The following is a 23,090-nucleotide window of genomic DNA, read 5'->3' as shown; positions in this document are numbered from 1 at the left end:
TGACCGGAATTCAAGTTCTGCGGTCCTCGTATTGTCCAGGAGTGAAAGGATAGTGACCCATTTTACACTTTGATAAGTGTGCAAGGTGAAATTTACAAGGTAACCACAAAACAAATAAAAACCCATAAACCTCCAATTTAAGTAGAAAAAATGGGAAAATGAAAGTAAGGCAAGAAAGGAGAAAAACTGGAAGAAAGAGAAAGTACAAAATAAAATAATGAAAAATAAATCCAAATATGTTGTTACACTAAATATAAATGTTGCTGTCCTACACGGACAGGTCATGTAAAATGATTCAACCTTTTTGAAACAGTTTGGAGGTTTCTACACTAAAGTTAAACATTCTGATATCTACTATGAAGAAATCCTAATTCCTATTAAACATACCAATTAGCAAAAAAACTCTTGTGTACACCAGGAGACATTTACAACAGAGCTATAAACAACACTACTGTCCACCAATATTAAACGGAATAACAAGTTATGACTTTCCATGCCTTCTAGGACATACAGTCATTCATTCTACTTATTGGCCTGGGTAACACATATCCAGTAACACTGGGAAATACACTTGCAATGTACCATTGCCCTTGAAGTGTACCTGCACACTTTCATACACACTTGTGTACTCTACAACTGCACAGTGAAGAAAAAGATAACTGAGAAGCAGAAGCTCACGCTTGTGAGCGCTGGAGCCACAAGCAGAAAAGGTCTGCGTAACTCACTCTCAGCAACTTAACCGTTCCTCCAAAAAATAACATCGAATACTACCAGCATCGATGCAGTAGAAACCAGTGCTAAATAAACAAATGCAAGCCCACAGTTTCTGTCAGGATCCTCACCAGGACCCCTAGTTTTCAGTCCCAGTCCCGAATGCCAGCTTCGCCCCACCTCCTATCACATCCTCCTCAGGCCTGGTGGAAAGCCTCATCTCAGAGAGCAAAACTGAGAGCAACTCTGGCCGAAAGGCCATCCTCATGACCACAGAACATTATCTGTAGCCACGGGAAATGAAGAACCCTCGAGTTACCAACAGAATGCCCGAAGTGCAGCATATGTACAAAAGGGACGCGGGCAAGCCGCCACCACAAAGCTGAATGTGCCTCGGAAAGTCGGCTTATCCAGGAAACTTCCCTCAGGACTGTTCTTTGCTCCAGACTATGACCCAGGACTATTTCCCATGCTTCGAGTTTCTTTACTGTTTCCTACCATGGGTGCTCATCCAATCCTAAAATATGCCAGGATATTTCAGAAAATCTTGGCATTCCTAGAACACTGTGTCTGTAAATAAGACCAGGACAGATTTGGAATTTAAAAAGGCAAACTTGAGGCTCAATGAATGAATCTATGCACAGGTTAGATGAAAGGTCTTATCTCATGGGATTTTTCTACCAAATTCTCCCCACCCTTGATATGCCATTATAATTACAGATAACTCAGAAGTTTAGAAGACGAAACTCTGGGGAAAGTATTTCTAAAGTGGGTATAATACAATATTAGGGATGGCAAATGCAAACACGCGATTTCTAGAGAGCACAGGCTAAGTCTGAGCCACATGTGCTCACCACAAACATGTTTGCGGCAGTACGGCAATTCCCCAAACAACGTGAAAATTAGTGGTGTGAGTCAAAGACACACAAAAGTTTTTACTGAGATAGCATTAGATTTTCTAATGACTTTGTGATCCATCACTGCTCTAACAGTGCTCTTGGAAATATACCACTCATTGGTGTCCGAACAAAACAGTCGTTTGCTGTCCTATCTGCTTTTCCCAAAAGTGGACTAATTAATAAAGCGGCTGCATTAACTCAAGTTATATTGAATATGAAAAGTGAAAGGGAAAAAGGAACTCTCTGAGGAGAAAAAAGACGAAGAGTCACCCCGACATACATAAATGAATCTGCGGATTTTCAGTCCAGAACAAAGAGAAGAATCAGGCACCTACCTGCCTCAATCCGTGGAGCTCGCAACTCCTGATCTTAGGGTGATGGGTTCAGGCCCCCACTGGGTGTAGAAATTACTTAAAATCAAAATTTTAAAAAAGAAAAAGAAAGATCGAAGTTAAGAAACAAAGGGTAGGAACACAGTAAAAAGGATGGGGGGAGCATGGAAGAACAGAAGAGCAGTGACCGTTGGGGAAACTGGTTACAGAAGTTCCTTTGGCATCAGACCCATCTGGTTCGACGGAAGGACGACTGATAGGGCTGCACTGGACATACCTAGAGTCAGTTGGAAAAGAGTTGCCCGAGTTCACCTACAAATTAAGTGAAGTCTATGGCTAGCTCAAGGCAGAGTTCACAGGGTCAAAGTCCAGATAACCAGGCTACCAAAAAAAGAAAAAAACAAACAAAACTAGCTGTTCACATTCTCACTTCCCAGACGGTTCCGGTCCAACAAATTCTAGCTAATGTCACTGATATGGAAAACAAACAATCTTTGTTTATAAGAAGAAAAAATTTAACTTACCCCAACCAGAAGAGGGTAGAGGAGAGGGAACACAATGGACACACACTTAGAAATATAGAATTTATTTATATTCACGGTGAGACAGTTTCACATTTTGTACATGGTTACCGGAAGAGAGACAATACTCTCCGAGTATAACACGGCATGACATTGCCATCCAACATTGCTTATGCTGTGTGAGTCGGGAAACACTTATTTCCCCTTAAAAAATTTAAGGCTCAGTTTCCAAAAGGTAATTTTTCCACTTATTTTTCTGTTTAAGGAACTGGCAACATTCTGAAAGAAACCTCAAAGGGGTGGAGGGTGAGGGGCTCACTCAGACCCCCGCTGAAGACAACGTGACGTGTGGTTGTTAAGGGCTCCTCCTGTTTGAAAACACGTTTCAGTACAACATCAAATCAGGAGATAGGAGAGGCACTAGATATAGATCTTTAGTGTACAAACAAGGGAAACTTAAAACTTTATCAGCAGTTGCCAGCTAAAAGGATTTATTCAAAATTCACCTACCTATAAACACACACAGTAACCTGCACACACTTTTCTTTGGTACAGCTGACCAAATTGAAGTTCGCCTCTAACACACTATTTAAAAAAATATTTACATTTGCTTTCAACTTTCAGATCAAGTGGCCACAAATCTGCCCTTTCTCCTAAAGAACATCCTCCATTTTTCTTTTCGATCTTGCAGTAGAAGGTAACCATGGAGGGGACCCTGAACCGATGTGTGATCTCACTGTTCAAGGGACTGAAGGAGAGGTAAGGGGAGAAGGAGTGAGAAAATTAATCACCAAGAGAGCAAGGGGGATTTTTTTTGAGAAACACAGTGAGTTCCAAAAGTGTTTAAGAAGTACTTTTTCCCTGCAGAAGTATTTCATTTGATTAATGATGATGTCATCATCTTACAAAAGGCAGGATCTGTTTCAACTCAGTGAACTACCTTACAATTCATGAGGCTACTGCTATAGCGACAACAAAAGCCGAAACGCCCCCCACCCCGCTGGGTTCTGCTTTTGGCATAAAGAGGTAGAGACAATCCAACCTGTAGAAAAGATTAACAGCAGCAGCAAATAAACCAAAACAGTAAAACAAAACTACACTCTACTCCCTCGCCAAAAAACCCCAGCACATTCCATTTCTAGGGGCTGGTTCTGGGAAGCCAAACTTGATGACCAGGGTAGCACGGAGTCCGACTCAGAGAGACCCGTTGCCCACAAGCATCTTGCTGTAATTCTTCTGCTGCTCCTCCTTGAAGGTGTCCTTCACCTTTGCTCTCTTCAGCCCTCCATCCCTGGGATTAAAAAAGCAAATAAATAAGATACAGACCCAACAGCGGGTTAACAAGCATGAGCTGCTAATACCTGGTTGTGCCACGACACTTAAATGGCCATGGGCCAAAGAACGCAGGCTTTGAAAGCAGAAAGACCCAGGTTTCAGTCCCTGTTCTACCACGCACCACAGCGGAGTACTTTGGGGAAGGAGCAAGCCCTCTGACGCTTGACTAGCATATAGAATAAAAAAGTCAGGGGCGCCTGGGTGGCTCAGTCAGTTAAGTGACCGACTCTGATTGTGGCTCAGATCATGATCTCAGAGTCAAGAGGTCAAACCCCGCATGAGGCTCTGCACCAGGCATGGAACCTCCTTGGGTCTCTTCCTCTGCCTCCACCCCTAGCCTCTCTCTCTCTCTCTCAAAAGAATAAGTTAAAGAAATAAACAAAATATAGAGCAATATCTCCACACAGTTTCTTTTTAGAATTTGGGGTCGCTATACTCATATTTGGACTTTATATTAATTGTTTACCTCTCCTTTCCCCCAAGGAAAGCAAAGTATTGTTTTCTTTCATCTAATCAACTTGTGTCTTATGTCAACTAGAAAATCACCTGGAACACTTAAAATATACACACAAGTAATGGTGAGGGTACTGTATGTATATGGGTAAATTACTTAAAGATAGATGGGTTAATCATTATTCATATCTAATCCTATGTCTACCAAGTTGTATTTTCATTCAAAGCACTACATATTTCAAGTATTTATAATCTTCCCTATTCCAAAACAGACTCCAAATAAAAACAAACAACAAAATCATAAATTGCATTGAAGCAGTAGTTAGTGCCTGTGTAAGCAGCATTCCTGAATTCAGAGTCTGTGAATCTTTGAACTCTGTCCAGAGTGGTAAAAACAGCGCTGCCTGGGTTATAAGGACTCTGCACACCTTTCCTTCTTAGGACAACACAAAGAAACAACAAAGTGGAAGCTCTGGCAGGAGACTGGATTATAAGGGGCCACAATTTCTCTCCTAATGTAATGTCTTTGATTTTGAACTCCTAGGGCACATGGACGGTGAACTTGCTTACTTCATACTGTGCCTGTTTAATTTTAACCCAGCTAAGCACGAATGTTTACCAAGTGCTCTCTGATGATGATGAGCGGATCACAGGTTAGCCCATGAACTCAATGCCACGAAGACAGAACTTGACCGACAAACAAGCGCCTGCCTGAACCAAATCCAGACTCAAATCCAGGACACAGCCCACAACAAGTCCTCGACTTGGAATAGACTGAGCTCCACACATCTTCCAGGGGCTCAGCTGGAGGAAATTCCCTTGAAACAGGTTATAAATTGTTGTTAGCTCCCCAGAATTGTCCCCCAAAGCCTCTTTTATCCAAAGGAGCTACTCTAAGTATTCACTGCGTTTGTGTGAATTCTGAATAGTAAGAACTCAGCGGCAGAGGGAGAGGCAGAAGAAAGACCATTCTTTCTTTCCTAAGGTCCAGGCCAAAACTGACGAAAAAGCAACATTTGCCCCAAGCATCCTGACATTATTTTGAGGCAACTCTCCTAAGCACCGAGAAAACACACTGCTCTGAGCACCCCAACTGTGCCTTACCCCTTCTAGAGACTTTAAAGTTTTGCCCAATTCCCCTTTGCAATGGCAGCAGATTTGAGTTCCTGAGGAGACCAGCAGCCATATATATAAGCCTGTTTAAGATGATACAGTCGAGTTCCCATTTAATCTAGAAAAAAAATTCATACCGAGTGTGTGAATGACACACACACCTGAAAAGGCGGTGAGGCTTTTATTTTTTAAAGAAGAAGTTAAGTAATTAAAAGTAATCACTTATAACAAAATTGCATACGGCCCAATAAAAGGGTATTGAAAAATTCTGGGGATCATTTTTTTTAGGATTTTTTTTTTAAGGATTATACTTACTTATTTGAGGGAGAGCGCGCACAAGTGGCGATGCGGGGTGGTGGGCAGAGGGAAAGGTTGAAACAGACTCCCCGCCGAGCAGGAAGCCTGACATGGGGCTCATCCCAAGACCCTGAGATCATGACCTGAACTGAAGGCAGATGCTTAACCCACTGAGCCACCCAGGCACCCCCTAAGGATGCTTTCTGACACATTTTGTTTAAGCCAATCTGAATGAGATCTGTCCTGTGGCTGACTTGGGTAGGCTATTATCTTTCAAGGATTTCTTCCTCTCTTCGGTGTCTGAGGCTACTGTTCCAAAGCTCCAAGATTTTCATATGGCTTCAGGGCAGAAGCAGGGCTGAGAAGTCAGGTGAGAAAAAGCAGAGTAAAGAAATGAAAACGAGGAGCAGGAAAGAGAAAGCCGGATGCAGAGTGAACTTGGCTCACTAGGGCATTCATAAGCTAGGACCTGCGGAAGTCCGTCATTTCAGGATGCTGTGGCATCCGTGATTTAGTTTCCCGTATTTCGGCTTAGGTAGTGTGATACAAATATTTGTTTCAGCCTCTCCTGACCCTCATCCTGACCTTAGGGCCAGCCGGGTGGCCGTTAAGTCAGGAACTCACACCCCGGGGCCGTCCGCGGGGCCACCCTCCGCAGCTGCCACTCTAAGGCTCCAGCTGCCTTTGTTTTCTATCAACTTCCTAAACCTTGTTAATTCACACAAGGAAGTTTAGAAATGGGTTTTCACTACAGAAATTAGTGGCTTCCTAATTAGCATAACGGATGCCAGAAGCAAGTTTCCTGGGCAAAATGGGTTGTATCAAGATGCATGAATGGAGGGCGCCTGAGGGGCTCAGTCTGTGAAGCGCCTGCCTGCAGCTGGGGTCATGATCCCAGGGTCCTGCGGTCCAGTCCCACATCGGGCTTCTTGCTTAGCGGGAAGCCTGCTTCTCCCTCTGCCTCTGCTTTCCTCTCCCCCTGCTTGTGCGCGCACACTCTGACAAATTAAGAAACAAAATATTTAAAAAAGAAAAAAGGTATATGAATGGATCAAAATATTCTGGAGACATCCCCCAGCCTTGCATAAAGAAGTATAAGAATCCAGCTGGCAGGGCGCCTGGGGGCCTCAGTCAGTGAAGCGTCTGCCTTGGACTCGGGTCATGATCCAGCGTCCTGGGATCAAGCCCCACGTTGGGCTCCCTGCTCAGCAGGAAGCCTGCTTCCCCCTCTGCCTCTTCCCTTGCTTGTGTTCTCTTTCTCTCTTTCTGACAAATAAATAAATAAAATCTTAAAAAAAAAAAAAAAAAAAAGGATCCAGCTAGTCCTTATTAGTTCTTATTCCAGAAGTTTAATTCCTGAGCAGTCCTGGGTCCCTCTGCAGGTTCAGGAGTTCGTGGCAACAGGCTGAGCCTGACTCAGCCAAATCCTGCTCCGAGAATGTGACTCTAAGTGCCTCCAGCAAACTCTTCATGCGAAGTGTTTTGAAAACACCAAAAAAAGATAAACAGGGGAACTTAATGAACTTACAGGATCTAAAGTATGATTCATCTCCCATTATAATGTAGGTAGAGTTACCCCTCACTAATACAGACTGAAAGTATATGCACTTCCCCAAATTCACATAGTGAAGACCTAACCCCCAGTAAGATGGTATTTGGAGATGGAACCCTTGGGAAGTAATTAGTTTTACATGAGGCCTTAAGAGCGGTCACTAATTTTCAAGGTAGGACTAGTGCCCCTATAAGAAGAGACACCTGTGAGCCTGCTGTGTTCTCTCACCCTCTCTCCCCAAATTCACACAAAGGCAAGAAGGTGGCCGTTTGCCAGCTGAAAGGGAGAGAGAGCCTTGACCAGAAAGCGACCTTGCTGGCACCCTGATCTCAGACTACCAGCCTTCAGAACTGTGAGAAAATACATTTCTGCTGTTTAAGCCGCTGGGGCTGTGGTAGTTTGTTACGGCAGCCCAAGCCAACTAATACACTCACCTACACACAACTCTCCTCAAACAAAAAATTAAATCCAAAGTTCCCATAACTAAAATATTTCACTTATTTCCTTTCAAGTCTTTAAGTTTTCTTCAACAGAGTCACAGCGAGCGTTAAGTATGAACAAGCCCATACACTGCCCCTGCTCCCAGGACCCATTCCCCACCCCCAAATCTATTCTCACTTTCTTCTTCAGCAAAAGAATCTTCCGTTTTAGCTAGACATAGGGCCTTCGGGAACAAAGATGGCATTCGCCAGCCTTCTTATCACATAACTTGAGGTCGAGCCAAGAGGTGGACGTGACATTCCCAGCACCCATCCCGTGCTCTTAAAGAGACGCGTGGGCCCCTACTTCCATTCCTTCCTGCGGGCCATTTTCTCCACGTGGAGTAGCGCTGGAGCAGGCGTCCGGGCCCCTGTGGCGGAGGCACACGGAGGGTGGAGAACACGGAAGGACCCGTCACACCAGCCTGCGCTGCCCACGTTTAAGCAGGAGGGGCAAACCTCTACCTTCTCGAAGCCACCGCCCTTTTACGTAAACCAGTCACTTTCAGCTAAACCTCTGCTAACCAGTACAATCAATGACATTATTGAAGGTGATTTTTTAATAAAGAAAATGACAGTACTTCTGAAAATGTCTTACCAGGGAAGCTCAGTCAACCCTCCTTGCACAGCAATGGCAGACTTAACCCTGTTAGCAAACCGGACGGCGTCTTCTCCTTCCTGGGGAAAAGACAGTTACCAGCACATGGTGGGAATAGAGTTTTCAAATAATTCTTGAATAAATTTATCATAGTCTTCAGATTTGTTTTAAAATGTAAGATTCAGGGGCGGTGGGTGTCTCAGTCAGTTCAGTGTCTGACTCTTGCTCTCAGCTTCGGTCACGATCTCAGGGTGGTAAGATCCAGTCCCACATCAGGCCCCACACTGGGCGTGACACCTGCTTAAGAGAATCTCTCCCTCTCCCCCTCTCCCCCACATGCGCGTGTCCTTGCACTCTTTCTCTCTCTTTTCTAAAAAGGAAGATTCACATTTTAGCTCAGCACTGTTCTCAATCATAGAAAATATCATTTGTTCTATCAAGAAAATGAAGTACTGTATTGTTTAATTTGTATCTCTCATGTATATATATTTATTACACTATTAGTCTTCTCCAACATACAACATTCCATAATATCTGTAGGTTCACTAAACCAACAGCAACTGTAAAAACAATTATGGAAAAAAGTCTCTGAATTCAAAATAACCTTATTTGAAGAAACCTGAATACAATTTTTTACTTTAAATGACCCATTTGCTGAGAAAGCAGAAAGGAAGTCCATCTCTAGCTAATGGGGGTAAGGGAGGCACCCAGGATTTTACGTAAGTTTTCTCGCCGTGATCTGACTGACTGAATAAAGCACCAAAGACCAGTTGCTACCTATAGATAGATACCTCTCTGGTCATGGGGGGCATGTACCACACGTCACAGACGATGGCCCAGCTGGTCATCATTCGAAGCAGGTAGCTCACCATGTTGTACTTACTACTGTTCCAAAATGCATCCCCAAACTGAGGGTTATACTGAGAAAAAAGAAAAGAAAATACATCCCAGTTATGAACAAAGTGGTGGCCTCTCTTATCCATATCAGTGGTTCTAAGATGACAAGCCAAACATGTCTATCAGACCCCCAGAAAAAGAGAAGCTACTTCGTTTGACGGAAGGGATTGAAGAAGTAAACCGGGCCAGCTGACTCCTCTGACCCGAACCCCAGAGTGCTGCAACAAGAGGGTTATCCCCCCGAGTCCGAAAGATCAGTCTCCCCACTTAACTGAAGGCAGGCAAAAGTGGGCACCATTACTCTTCTGCTTATTACTGACTATGTCTTCATTACTCAACACGATGCCAGGCACCCTGTCCCCGGGGACCTGTCTGTACACACATCCATAGAGAGAGAAATATCCAGCCAACAGGGAAAAATGCGAACAGTTGGTGAATCTGAGTAACAAGTACACAAAGGCCTTGAGGAAGACCTTATACATAGGAGGTCTTTAGAATTCGCTGGTTGGCTAAATAGTTCTAATATAATGACATCACAGTTTCTCCGCCAACCAGCCGTGTGACTGGGAGGCAGATTATATGTCGTCTCTGAGACTCAGTTTACAAACTGAGAAAGTTTAAACTTGTGGTTTCTAAACATTCTGGCTTAGCAGAAAATTACAAATCATTTTCTTCAAATTACATCTAGCGCAGAATGCAATTATGTAAAACAGATTTGAAAAAAGAAAAGACAGATATAGAGAAAAGGGAATGGTGGTGGGGATGTAAATCAGTACAGTCACTAGAGAAAACAGTGTGAGTCCTCAAAGAATCAAAAATGGAACTACCACATGACCCAGCAATCCTGCTTTGGGGTATATAGCCAGAGGAAATGGAAAGATCTTGAAGAGATATCTGTACCCCACAGTCATTGCAGCGCAGTATTCATAAGAACCAAGATCTGGAAACAGCCTACGTGTCTGCCAACAGATGAACTGGGAAGGGAGACGTAGTGTATACCCAATGGAATGCTACTGAGCCGCGAGAAAGAAGGGAATGCTGACATTCGTGACAACAGATGGACCTTGAAAGCACCATGCTAAGTCATGTAACTCAGAGAAAGGTAAGTTCTCTGTAGTATCATTTATATGCAGAGTCTGAAAGAGCTGAGCTGACAGAAACAGAGACTAGGACGGTGGTTCCCCGGGGCCCAGCAGGAGAGCAGACGAGGTGGAGGAACCAGGGAGATGCTGGTCGAAGGGCACAAGCGTTCCGTTCTAAGATAAATGAGTTCTGGGGACCTAATGCACAGCATGGTGACTATAGTTAGAAATACTTGATTATACACTTGAAGTTGCTAAGAGAACAGCTCTTAAATGTTCTCGCCGTAACAAAGAACTAGTAATTACGTGATCTGACGGAGGTGTTCGCTAAAACTCTGGTGGCGGCAAGCACTTTGCAGTACGTGAGTGTATCAAGCCAACATATGGTATACTATGAACTTAGACGATGTTACAGGTCAATATATTGTAATAAAGCTCGGGCAGGGAGAAGGGTACACAAGGGCTTGTTATTCTTTCAGATTTTAAGGTTGAAGTTATATCAAAATAAAGTTACTGAGTCACTGCCCTTTTGGGGGGGCCAGGAAGGGGCACCTGTTTTACCTTAATTGCGACTGGATGTATGGTTCCTCCAATTTCAAAGCTTCCCTTTTTAAACATCATGACTGAAGTGTTGTTGATGCAAGTCCCTGCAGAGCGGTGGAAAGAAGGTGGCTTTTAAAGGTGGGTTTTTAAACAAACTTTTTTATTTTATTTTATTTTATTTTATTTTGTTTTGTTTTATCTGAGAGAGAGTCAGTGAGAATGAGAGAGCACAAGCAGGCGGAGCAGCAGGCAGAGGGAGAGGCAGGCTCCGTGCTGAGCAGGGAGCCCAATGTGGGACTCAATCCCAGGACCCTGGGATCATGACCCGAACCAAAGGCAGACACTTAACTGAGCCATGCAGGCATCCCTCAAACAAATTTTAAAAGGAATTATTTTGATATAAAATAAATCATAGCAAAATCATAGTTTACTATCATTTTGTGATACAGATCAATCCCTGCTTAAGGAAGTAACTCAACAGCTCTACTCAAATTTCATAACAAACTTTTGCTTTGTTATTAAATGCTCTAGTGATATAACTTCGGCATAATAGGTACAATCTCAATACTTTAAAATAAGGCTCTTTGAGGGGCCCCGGGGTGGCTCAGTCGGTTAAGCGTCTGCATTAGGCTGAGGTCATGATCCTGGGGTCCTGGATCAAGCCCCACAACAGGCTGCCTGCCCAGCCAGAAGTCGCTTTTCCCTCTCCTCCCACTTGTGCTCTCACTATCTCTCTCTCTCTCAAATAAATAAATAAAATCTTTTACAAATAAAAAATAAAAATAAGGACTTTTGAAAAATTATGAACAATACCTGTCCAAGTTCATTACACAGAAATGAGTTTTAAGATCAAAAAGGCACCATGACTTCCAAAAACAAAAACAAGAACAAAACATCATGACTTCCATCAAATGTCAAAAGAAAGCAAGGGATTACCAGCCCAGAGAAGGGCAGCTCATTCCTGGGGGACGGCAGATCTGGACGAAGAATGCTGGTCCAGAACCACTCAGCCCTCCCACGCTTTTCGGGCAGGTCCTTGTCAACTAAGGCTTGGTCAGCGGCCGCCCTTCCTTACCTTCAGGAAAGATTAATATGGGTAGTTTTTTCTTATCAGCAATGTGTTCTTTCAGTCTGCAAAGAAGAACAACGGGTCAAAATGCCACCTCCATAAAGGTCTCCCCACACTCTATCTGCACAAATACGATTGTACAGCAAGAAGGAGGGAAAAATAAGACATAAGTAAAGGGAACCAACTCAAATTGGCCCTTTTCAAAAAAGCCGAAGGTCATCTGTACTATTTCCGTTGCTCTCATGTCACAGCTAGCCAACTTCAGTGCCTTCTGCCGACTCCTAACAAAGGATTTGAGGTCATCACGGACATGGGCTCTGGGGCCCCCATGTCAGGAGGGTTGTGTTCTTTTCCATGTACTTATATGTTTGTCATCTGAAAATGGGAATACTGATTGCTGGACCAGTCGGCCTCATGGCCATGAAGAATACAGAAACTCCTTAAATAAGTAGGCTCAGCTGTCCTCTGACACGGACACCATAAAGCTGAGAAGGGGCTTCCACCTTGAGTCCTGCCTTCCGTGGGCCAGCCCTGGATTTCCAACTGCTCTCCAGGCGCTGGAAGGCTCACATAGAGACTTAGAGCCCCCAGTGTGCCACTCATTGATAAATACTCTCCAACTGGGGAATAGTTTCACTGACCTTAAACAGATTTCAACAAGGACTTTTCATTTTACTCTGAAAAATAGGGCACGCCTTCATGTTTCTAGAAGCAATAAACCACAGGGCCTGCAGTTAAAGGCCTCAGACAAAAAGCTGTTACCCAATAAAAGCTTCTGGTAGCTCATCTCCATTCCAAATCCTCAAGCCTCCTGTTTCATAAAGAGCTTTAGCTCTGTCTCTAGATGGACTTCAGTGAGAACGGACTTCCGGCAAGAAATCAGCCAACTCTTTACTCAGCAAAACAGGTACGAATTATTTAACTTACAAGGTAGTAATTTTTAATTCTGAAAACTCAGTGACTGGGCTATACCCAAGCCACAGCAACACAAACGCATGGGCCCTCTAATCTCATACTTCCCGCTGTGACTACAGGCTTAAAATTTTTAAGAATGTAGCTAGGACAGGTGATTCAGCAGAAAAAGGTAACCACAAATAAAACTCCACATACTTTAGGTTTAATCCTTGGTACTGCTCAGCCCTCTTTGGCAGGAAGGCCAAGATTTATCAGATTTTATGCTACCCCAAAGGATACCGAGTAACCTTTGTCACTGCTTACCTCTTAGTGACCAAGTGTCGATCCTTCATCTCTGAGCGTTCAAACCAGACATGTGGACAAGCCTTGACCATAGCTCTCTGAATAATTCCCATCAATCCACCATGGACCTGGCCAACCTAAAATGCCATGAGACAAAAAGAAACATGTAAAGACACACCTAGGCAAGGAAAGCTTCTTTTTTTTAAGTACCAGTAAGTTCTTATTCCCCATGAAGAAAAAAGATTGGCCTTCTTCTACTGACTGAAGTTCTTAGGATGTGAATGGCCAAATATAAGCAAAAAGTCTTCTTTAGTAGCACCTTTGAATTTGAAGCTTAAAATACCCGAGCTTTAAAAAGTAGAAGTCTTTCAACGTAGTTATGATAGTAGAAAGGCAGATTAAAAGTACACTGAAATACCCCTTCACTGAGCTGCTCTTACCATGGCATAGCATCCATCCGTCGTCAAGATCAAGACGTCTATTGGGGAAGTATGGTTGGCAACACAAATGCCCCCCTTCTGGGGTCTGTACTGCCTGCAATTACAAACAATGGTAAAAAAAAAAAAATAGACCTGAAGAATTGTCATTACTTTGCAGAACAGCTTCCATAGATTCATCCTATTTTGCTTTAAAAAGAACATTAAAAAATACAGTTTCAAAGTATATGGTCCCATCTTAAAAAGGTTACCTCCAGGCAGTGTGATGGGAGTGGGGTAAGAGTTCAGGAAAAGGGGCCAATGACTTGCCCTTTATATATATTTACATTGTCTTTTTGTAATTGTCCATTTCCCTTTTATAATGAAAAAGGGTGATTTAGAAACATTTGACTGAGTCATAAAGAATCCATAAATTTAATATTGTGATATACAAGCTTCACTCAAGTACTTCCCTACAACTGCAGTCTTCGTAAGCATCACCTTTAGTGACCCACAGTGACCCACAGAGTCAATTTACTGTAGTTTCCTCCCTCCGATCCCCTTAAAAGGAGGTTGGCAAACTTTTCCTATTGAGGGCCAGATAATAAGTATCTGAGGTTTTGCAAACCAGCCAATCCCTGTCAAAACTACTAGACTCTGCTGTTTTGACACAAAGGCAGTCACAGACGATATATAAGTGAATGAGCATGGCTATGTTCCAATAAAACTTTCTTCACAAACAAACAGACGGCAGGCTGCATTTGGCCTCTAGGCCCGTAGTTCAGCTGCCGACCTCTGTCCTAGAGTTCAACCAGTATTTGACACTAATGAAGCAAAGCAGTCTTCATTGGCCCAATACAGAAAAGAAAGAACCAAATGCATAACAACTTTAGTATGCTTTCCTTAAAATTAGAAGAAATTCTATACATAATAAGTTGTGAACTCTCTATGTAATTAAAACACCTTTTTTTTTTTTTTAAAGATCTCATCTATCTATTTATCTGACAGACAGAGATCACAAGTAGGCAGAGAGGCAGGCAGAGAGAGAGAGGGGGAAGCAGGCTCCCTGCTGAGCAGAGAGCCCGACGCAGGGCTCGATCCCAGAACCCTGGGATCATGACCCGAGCCAAAGGCAGAGGCTTTAACCCGCTGAGCCACCCAGGTGCCGCTAAAACACCTTTTCTATAGATAGTAGCTCTTTTAACCACAGTTCTACCAAAGCATTTTCTCATCCCCAAAACTCACAGCTCAAAGTCAAAATCATGTAATTTTAGAAACTTAAGGGGCCTTTTATGTTGGTAACACATGGTAAGGCCAAAGAAGATAATGTCTCCCTTCCACAAATGAGGCAGAAAGATCCAGTCAACAAAAAAAGAGAGGCTTTTCCAAAACTTTTAAAACAATGAAGTTAAAGGTAAAAAGAATAAAAGTGAGTTAACAGAAAAGTAATTCAAAAGCAATCCAAGTTCCTTCAGTCGGCTACTAACGTCCGCCAGGTACCACTCTCCTCTGCTGGTAGGGGTGAGGGAAGCAGAGTGCAGTGATCCGTCTTCAGGCTCAGTTACGGAACGTTGGGACAGCAGGGCTGAGGCTCGGAAGCAGCCTCACGGGCTAACAATCCGTCCTCCGTCCCCGACACCACAGGCCTGTCAACGGCCTCACTTCTCACCTCCCCACAGACCCGGCTCACAGCCTGACTCTGCCACAAACTAGTCATGTGACCTCAGCCAGCCAGTCCCAGAGTTTCCCCTGTTCACCTACACAACAGGACAGCGGTGCCTGCCCAGGGGGACGACCTAGGAGAAGCACAGGCCTGGCCTGCACCCCAGAAATGCCCAATTATCAAGGGTCATTACATTCTTATGTGGTTCCTTCAGCAAATGGATGGCTTTTTAAAAGTGTTTCATGCGGGTGCCTAGGTGGCTCGGTGTTTAAGCGTCTGCCTTCAGCTCAGGTCGTGGTCTCGGGGTCCTGGGATCGAGCCCCGCGTTCAGGCTCTCTGCTCGGCGGGAGGCTGCTTCCCCCTCTCTCTCTGCCTGCCTCTCTGCCTGCTTGTGATCTCTGTCCATCAAGTAAATAAATAAAAATCCTTAAAAAAAATAATAAAAGTGTTTCATGCAAGACTGTCACGTCTGTGATGCTCTAAGCAGCAGGGACAAACATACTGGAAGCACGCTGACTTCACCTGCTTCCTCTGGGTTTAGGGACAGAAGGCAGACAGAAGGCAGACAGAAGGAGCTGGCGGACACTCACTTGTTGTGATAATGAATGGTGCCGGAGAGGGCTCGCACACAGATGCGGCAGCAGGTCAGGTGGACCAGTTCACTCAACCAGTTTTTGAGGCTGAAAGAAAGAGAAAATGGTGCGTGGTAGGCACTCCTAGGAAACAAAACAATAAAACCCTCGACGTGCTCCTCCCAGCAGCCTGTGCTCTGAAACACACGCACCGTTCACTTCTTAAAGTCGCACTGAGACGTTCAGACAAAACTCCAGTGGAAAACAGCTCCCACCCGACAAGACTCCCAGGACAGATTCCTGACCATGAGAAGCGGAGGTTTCTTCGGTCTCACCCCGGTGAGCCTGACCATGTGTTTCCTTTCCCGCCCCCATTTCCCCCTTGAGAACGAATTTCTAACCAGGTACACAAAAGTGTGATGGCATGTCAAATACAAACTATGGCTATGAAAGAGGCCAAATTTTAATAAGTACGTCAAGGCCATAAATCTGATGCGATACATAGGGATCAAATATTCTTCTTGTGGACACCGCTAAAAGAAGTGACCATCCTATTTATGGCTGAGTGGAAGGGAACATTTCACCTGCTGTCTGGCAGCTGCCCAACCAGTGTGGTTCCTATAACCAACAAACTGATGCCAATGAAAGCCAAGGTAACCCTGAAAAAGACAAGGTAATACAAAAGTTAATTGCACGGTAAGGGACCAAGGGAAGTAACAGTTCATAAATCATGAGACTGAAAATAAGTTCTTTTCCCACTACACTATGGAATACGGTGCTGCCAGTAAAAGAACTGAGTAAATCTATAGATTCTGACATGGAAGAGTGGTCCTGGGTACATTCTGAGAGGGAAAAAAAGCAAAATAAATTTCAAAATAACATGTAGAGTACGATAGCATTTTTCAAAATCATACCAAGCATAACATACAGGTGTATACAGAAGGCCTAGAAACAAACGTACTCACAAAACTCTCAAACTCAATCATGTAACCCCCCCCAGGGTGAAACAGGCTGTGAGAAGGATAAATGAAAACATTTGCCCTTTTGCTTTTCTGAATTATTTTGTTTTTAAATATACTCATATTAACTGCTTGAATAATATAAGAAAAAATTTTTATATTGTATGAAGGACTACTTTTCAACAAGTAGTGACCTTACTTTGTCCAGGATACACTGGTGGGCATAGTATGATTGTAACTATCTTCCAAAGGTCTAAAAATAACTTGCTCTTATGTGTTTTTTAATGATGGGGGGAGATACAATTCAAATTTTTCTCAAAATTTGTGACATCTATGAGAACTCTCACGTTGGCTTACTTAAACAGGAAACCAGAAGTTTTTATTTTTTATTTGCTTTAAAGCAAATAGCAGGAAAAGCCCTTTCATAATAAGAACACCAAATGATAGCACCATGCAGAAACCCTTTAATGTAAGTCTGTTGTCCTTCCGTATGCTCCTGCTAACATAGGAGTTAGTAACAAGCTGACTCACAATACCACTAATCTCCACATAGACCCTTTCTATTTTTGAAAGGTGCTTTTAATATTCATTTAATATTCATTTGAACCACTTCAAAAAGAAAATAGTTATTTTCAGAAATGTAAGCAGAATTACACAAAAAGATGATAATGAGATTTAAAATCTTTCAAAATAAATGGGGCTTCCTTATCAACACATTGTTAAGGCATTAAGCCTCATTAAAGTTTTAAAAAATAGGAAAAGCAAAAGCCTTGTTAAAGTCTTGGCTTAAGACCTTGTGACAGAGCAATTTGAAGGTCAGATTCAGTTTTCTTCCGATGCCATATTTTCATGCTAACCACGGATGCAATAACTAAATCCCCATTTAATTTTCTCCAATTTTGCAAAAGTTTTAAAATAAAGGTTTGCTACCTTTCCCTAATGAGAATCATTTGTTCCCACACATTAAGTCAGAAGGGGTTACCTTTGAACACATTTAACAACTGGGTTCAAACTAGTGCAAGTTTTTATTTGCTGGATTAACAGACCAGAAACTTCTGGTTTCCCGTTTAAATAAGCCAACATGAGAGTTCTCATAGATGTCACAAGTTTTCAGCCACAGTCTGTTTTTTAGGAGTTTTACTGAGATACAATTACCCTGAGAATTGTATCTGAGAATACAGTTTCCCCATTTAAAGTAGTCCATGGTTTCGGCATATTTACCAAGTTGTGCAATCATCAACACAATCAATTTTAGCACAATCTGCTTTTTGAGTGGTGACTTTGTCGCAACGGCTCATCTTCTAAAGCATGTACCCGGCCATTCCTTCGCCCTGAAGAGGATGCACGGAGAGTGGGAGTCTCCATTCTTCTCTTGCCTTCTTCTTCTTGGGTGCTGACACGACTGGCTTATCCTACATCTGTGGTTTCTTTGCAAGAATCTTCTCTGTTACTTCTTTAGTTTGTGAGTGTTAGTTTAATCTATGTAGATCACAGAATCATAACACCATTTGCTGGCCCCCGCAGCAGGAGAAAGCTAACAGACAAATGAGGGCATCTCCAAGACTCGGTCTTGCAAAAATCCTCACTCTCCCTCCAGTGGCCTTGGATACAGACCCTGGCTCATGGGCCAAGTGCAGGTGTAATAGCGAATCTATACAGTCAACTTTACTGAAGCTGCATTTTTTTTTTTTAATAAAAACAGACTAAATGGAAGCTCTAACTATAAGCCTAGAAATATCTACTACAAAAAAGCGCAACTATGTCCTTCATGCATACTGAGGGACAGTCCTGCACTTGTTCAGAGTAAATGAACACCCCCTCAGTTGGGGAACACTGGCTTAAGGTTCAAGCAAAAGTATATGTGAAAACCTGAATTCCACTTTATTAGCAGAGCTACAATCATTTCCAAAAGACATACTGTGCCTCAACTGGCAAACCGGCAATATGGGCCAAAAAAAAAAGCCACACAGAAAGAACTTAGAAATGTGCCTCTGCCTATACTTAAGCAATCTCTTCAGTTGTAACAAACCTAAATGAAGCAAGTGTAGGCCACCCTAGGGAGGGTCAAACGGTTCTAAGTCCTGTGCCAGTTTAAGGGGGCTGAGAGCAAATGCCTGGAAAGCTCTGTTGAGAGGGGCCAAGGCGATGTCCAGGGAAATTAGGCAAGACCATCCGCAGGAACACTGTGACTCGTGCCTATGCCTACGACCCGCCGTTGCCATGCTGGACACACTCTGGCCACCTGCACTCCGTCCTCGGCCCAGCGTCACTCTGCTCCTCTGAGGTCCCCACGGTGGCTCCAGTAGACCGCACAGGAAAGGACCCCCTCCTCGGAGGCATTCCAGCTCAGAACCAGAAGGCGACACAGCTGGGAGCTTTTAATGAGAAAAGTGAATCATGACAGAACTTGGTGGAACAAATTCCGTCCTTTAAATGGCTTTCTCTCCCATGCTAACCACTCAGTAATTTTTTCTCTCCTATGCACCTGTGACCTGCTACAGGCCAGCAAGGAAAGGCAGTTACAGTTCGGCGGACTCTGTCCAAGGCAAAACCAGAAATCCTCTCTTCTCTTCGCCAACTTCCTTTTGCCGTCTATCCTCTGATGGTTTATGACCGAAAGAACAACATGGATCCAGACGGACTTGTATTCGCTTCTGAATACACACCTTCATTTGGGGAAAAAATGTGAAAGAACAGATACTTTGCATGTTCCTGGGGAGTCCCAGTTGGTGGTGTTTTGCAGGTAGGAAGGGGTGAAGTCACTGCCCTAATACTCGCCTGAGGCCATCACATACGTGATTTAAAAAGAAAGCTGAACCAATGATACCGTCAATCACTGGGCAGGAGACGTACCTCAGGGGTAGCAGGACACAGTAGCGCACTAGGACACCCAGCACCCACACCGCGGTGAGCCGCAGACTGATGTACTGGAAATTCATGTTGGTCCTTGTGAGGAGATTCCATGACACCAGCTCCTCTGAGGAGAATCTCTGGGTCACTTCATCTTCCACAATGGCTTCCAAGCCCTTCTTGGAGAAATAAAACGCGTCAGACAGCTCAAAGTCCCTTCCTCGCAGACCAGAGAGCCCTTTTTCCATGGGTGATTCATCTCTTTGGATAATACCTTAAAAGAAAGCATCAGGACATGAGAAAATGCCGTATGACACAGGAACCGAGCAATGGGGCAACTTGGTGCAGAAGACGGTTCAACAAACTTTGCGGGTAACAGGAAGCAGATTTCAAAAACAAAACACAAGTAACTGCAGCAGGCAAAGAAGCGGAATCAGTCAATCTGCATAAAAGGATCGCTACCCAACGCACTCAACGCCTCACAAAGAAATCCGGTCCTCGATAGCCCTTTTCTTGGTGCACTGCCTCCCTACACACCATTAGGGAAAGAAGTTACAAAACCAACTCTCTCCAAGCATGGATCTAGGCTGCATAAAAATAAAACCTTCTGTTTTCCCTGATAAAAACCATAACATCAAAAGCAAGCAAAATGGCCAAAGGTATTTACCACAAATGGCAAATATGGCAAATGCTGATGTTTCTAAAATGTACAAATCATTTTCTAAGAAAATCGGTCTCAAGGTCACAAACTGAATTCATAAAAACATTAATAGTTAATAGACCAAAACCTCTTACTAGCAAAGAAATGGGAATTAGACAAAGATTGCCCTTTTTACACCATCAAATCAGCAACATTTTTGTTTAGTGATAAAGTTTAATGACACAAATAAGTATTTTCATACTCAATTTGTGTGAATGTGGAACTAGAATTAGTAGCAAGTTTCTCAAAATCCCTTTCACATGAAGAGACTAAAAACAGGTTCGCTGATGATTCAGTGATTCTGATTTTAGGAATCTAACCCAAGAAAATAATCAGAAATCTAGGCAAAAATATTCACTGTAGCATTTTCCGTTAAAATCGATCCAGACAACATGACACAATGCATCTAATAAATAGTGTAGTTATTACCTTAATGTTAAGTGGAAAAGAAAAAAGCAGGATCTAAAACTATAGTTTAACTAACTTTAGGAAATAGATACACCTAAAAACAATGTCAAGAAGCCCACATTAAGTGGTTAACTCTGGGCAATATGATTAGATTTTCCTCTTTATGCTGTTATTATCTTTCCCATAAAGAAAATAATTCAAAGATTTTTAAAGTAGCATAAATTTTGTAAATTGAAAAAAATGATCACTGCCACCCAGTTCTGACTACTAAATAAGAATCACAGGTGAGAGGATCTGTAATCAAAGAGCAGCTATATATACAATGACATAACTGTCCAATCTTAGCTCTGGGGTGTGTTGCAAAGGAATTTACCTCCTAAATTAGAAAAGCCTTTCCTTTTGAGGTGGAGATTAAGATATTAAATTCCCTATAAGAAAATGGCCTCTGATTTCCTCACTTTCCAGTTTACTAAGAAATCAGTGAGGAGAGTGTTCTCCATCCCCTGGAGAACAGGTACACGCATCCCTAGAAGGAGAGGTGATGATACTTCATTTCTTCTGAAGGAAGAGCATCATGGTCTATGAGAAAAAAAAGTAAAGAGAACCCAGAGTCCAGAGTCAAGTTCTGTTTAGGACAGTCACCGGCTCTTACGCTCTGCGTCATTCTGTGGGTCACCTAACTTGGTGTCCTCCTTTATAAAATTGGAGGTGGGAAATTTTTTAGTTTCTTTATAGGGCTAAAGTTCCACGATTTTACTTTTGGGTTTTTTTGGTAGTTTTTGCCTGCTTGTTTTTACCAACATGCAAATCTAATACCTTATCACCATAAGAATTAGAACAATAAAATAAGCTCTTGAATGATTAGATTATCTTTTTCTGTCATCAAGTCTAAGTGGTTTAACCTTTCCTCACCCTTGGAAAAGGATTTGATTTCCCTCAGAGGGTGAACCAGACCCTGTCACCCCTGATTTACCCTCTTGCTCTGCGGACAGCAGTAATACCTCCGAACAGGTTACTCAATCCAAGTGCTGGCCAACACTCAGCGCAAGAGTTTCATTATTTAGCAATATATAGGGTTTTGTGGGTTTTTTAAGTCTAGAAGGGGAGGGAAGAACAAATTATTTAGCAAATCTCAGAATGAAATACACTGGAGACAGTGGACAGTCTTTCTAAAAATAAGATTTTTCGGAGGGGTGAGAGAGAAGAATGCCAGTTCAAGTTGCACCTCTTCACTTAACTGAGCCGGAAGAGAAAAGAGACATTTCAACAGGGGCCGGCCGCCAGCACCCACCCACCTGATGGGCCTCCAACCTACTTAATTCTGTGTAACTCAAATAAAATAGAACTCAATTTTAGATTTTTGTTAAGCCTCTTTCAAAGGTATGTGGGTGACTTTAATGTCCTTAATCGACAAAGGATTAATTTCCAGAATATATTAAGATATACAAAAAGAAGAAGAAGTAAAAAAAATAAATATGGCAAACAATTCATAAAAAGAGTAAGCCCCTCCTTGGGGCGCCTGGGTGGCTCAGTGGGTTAAAGCATCTGCCTTTGGCTCAGGTTGTGATCCCAGGGTTCTGGGATCGAGACCCGCATCAGGCTCTTTGCTTAGCGGGAGCCTGCTTCTCCTTCCCCTCTGCCTGCTTCTCTGCTGACTTGTGATCTCTGTCTGTCAAATAAATAAATCTTTAAAAAAAAAAAAAGAGTAAGCCCCCCCTTAATGACTACACATTTTAAAAGATGTTCAACTTCACTATCAGCAGAGAAACACAAACAAAATAACAGTGAGATACTATTTCATACGGATAAAGACTGAGGAAATTTTAAATTGAGTCCTATCAAGTGCTAGTGAAAATTTGGCCAATTGTAATGTAACTAGTATAACCCTACTGGAAAACAATTAATGTGGAACCATCTAGTAAACGTAAAGATATTCACAGCCCGAGACCCAGCGATTCTACTTCCAGGCATAGCTCAGGAAGATGTTTGTTCAGGAATTTCAGGTGTGCAGAGAAGGGTGATGAGAGCTCACCTTATCCAGATTCATGAACCGCCAACATTTTGTCACATTTGCTTTATTGTGCGAGCCCTAGATGTATAAAATGACACTTTTTTCAAAACCATTTGAGAATGAATTGCAGACATCATGCCCTTTGCCCCTAAATACTTCAGCACTGATTTCCTCAAGACACAAGGTTTTACTTACTTAATCACAATGAAATTGTCAAAATCAGGAAAGTGGACATTACTACAAAACTAGCATCAAATGTACAGACCTTATTCAAATTTCGACAATGGTCCCAGTAATGGCCCTCATACCACTTTTTTTCTGGCCCAGAATTCAACCAAGGATCACATATTAATTTACATGTCATCTCCTAGTCTCCTAATTATATGAAAAGTTCCTCGGCCTTTCTTTGTTTTTTAAGACACTGACATTTTAA

At 42.7% G+C, this 23,090-nt stretch overlaps 1 protein-coding gene across 3 annotated transcripts in view; it reads right to left on the bottom strand.

Annotated features, from left to right (window-relative positions):
- Positions 1-2,512: 2,512 nt before the first annotated feature.
- GPAT3 (glycerol-3-phosphate acyltransferase 3) overlaps positions 2,513-23,090 on the bottom strand; it is a 58,563-nt gene continuing 37,985 nt past the window's right edge. For all 3 annotated transcript variants that reach the window (XM_004777326.2, XM_004777327.2, XM_004777328.3), the window contains 10 exons: positions 19,542-19,812; positions 16,314-16,388; positions 15,748-15,837; positions 13,519-13,612; positions 13,100-13,215; positions 11,888-11,943; positions 10,831-10,916; positions 9,082-9,210; positions 8,291-8,370; positions 2,513-3,754 (listed from right to left, as the gene is read on the bottom strand). In XM_004777326.2, coding sequence (XP_004777383.1) covers positions 3,658-3,754; positions 8,291-8,370; positions 9,082-9,210; positions 10,831-10,916; positions 11,888-11,943; positions 13,100-13,215; positions 13,519-13,612; positions 15,748-15,837; positions 16,314-16,388; positions 19,542-19,812 — 1,094 coding nt within the window. In that variant the 3' untranslated portion in view covers positions 2,513-3,657. The remainder of the gene's footprint in view (positions 3,755-8,290; positions 8,371-9,081; positions 9,211-10,830; positions 10,917-11,887; positions 11,944-13,099; positions 13,216-13,518; positions 13,613-15,747; positions 15,838-16,313; positions 16,389-19,541; positions 19,813-23,090) is intronic.

Source organism: Mustela putorius, unplaced genomic scaffold (assembly GCF_011764305.1).
Source record: "Mustela putorius furo isolate JIRA1106 unplaced genomic scaffold, ASM1176430v1.1 tig00000040_pilon_pilon_pilon, whole genome shotgun sequence".
In the NCBI taxonomy this organism is placed as follows: Eukaryota; Metazoa; Chordata; class Mammalia; order Carnivora; family Mustelidae; genus Mustela; species Mustela putorius.
This window is presented reverse-complemented; position numbering and strand designations above follow the sequence as displayed.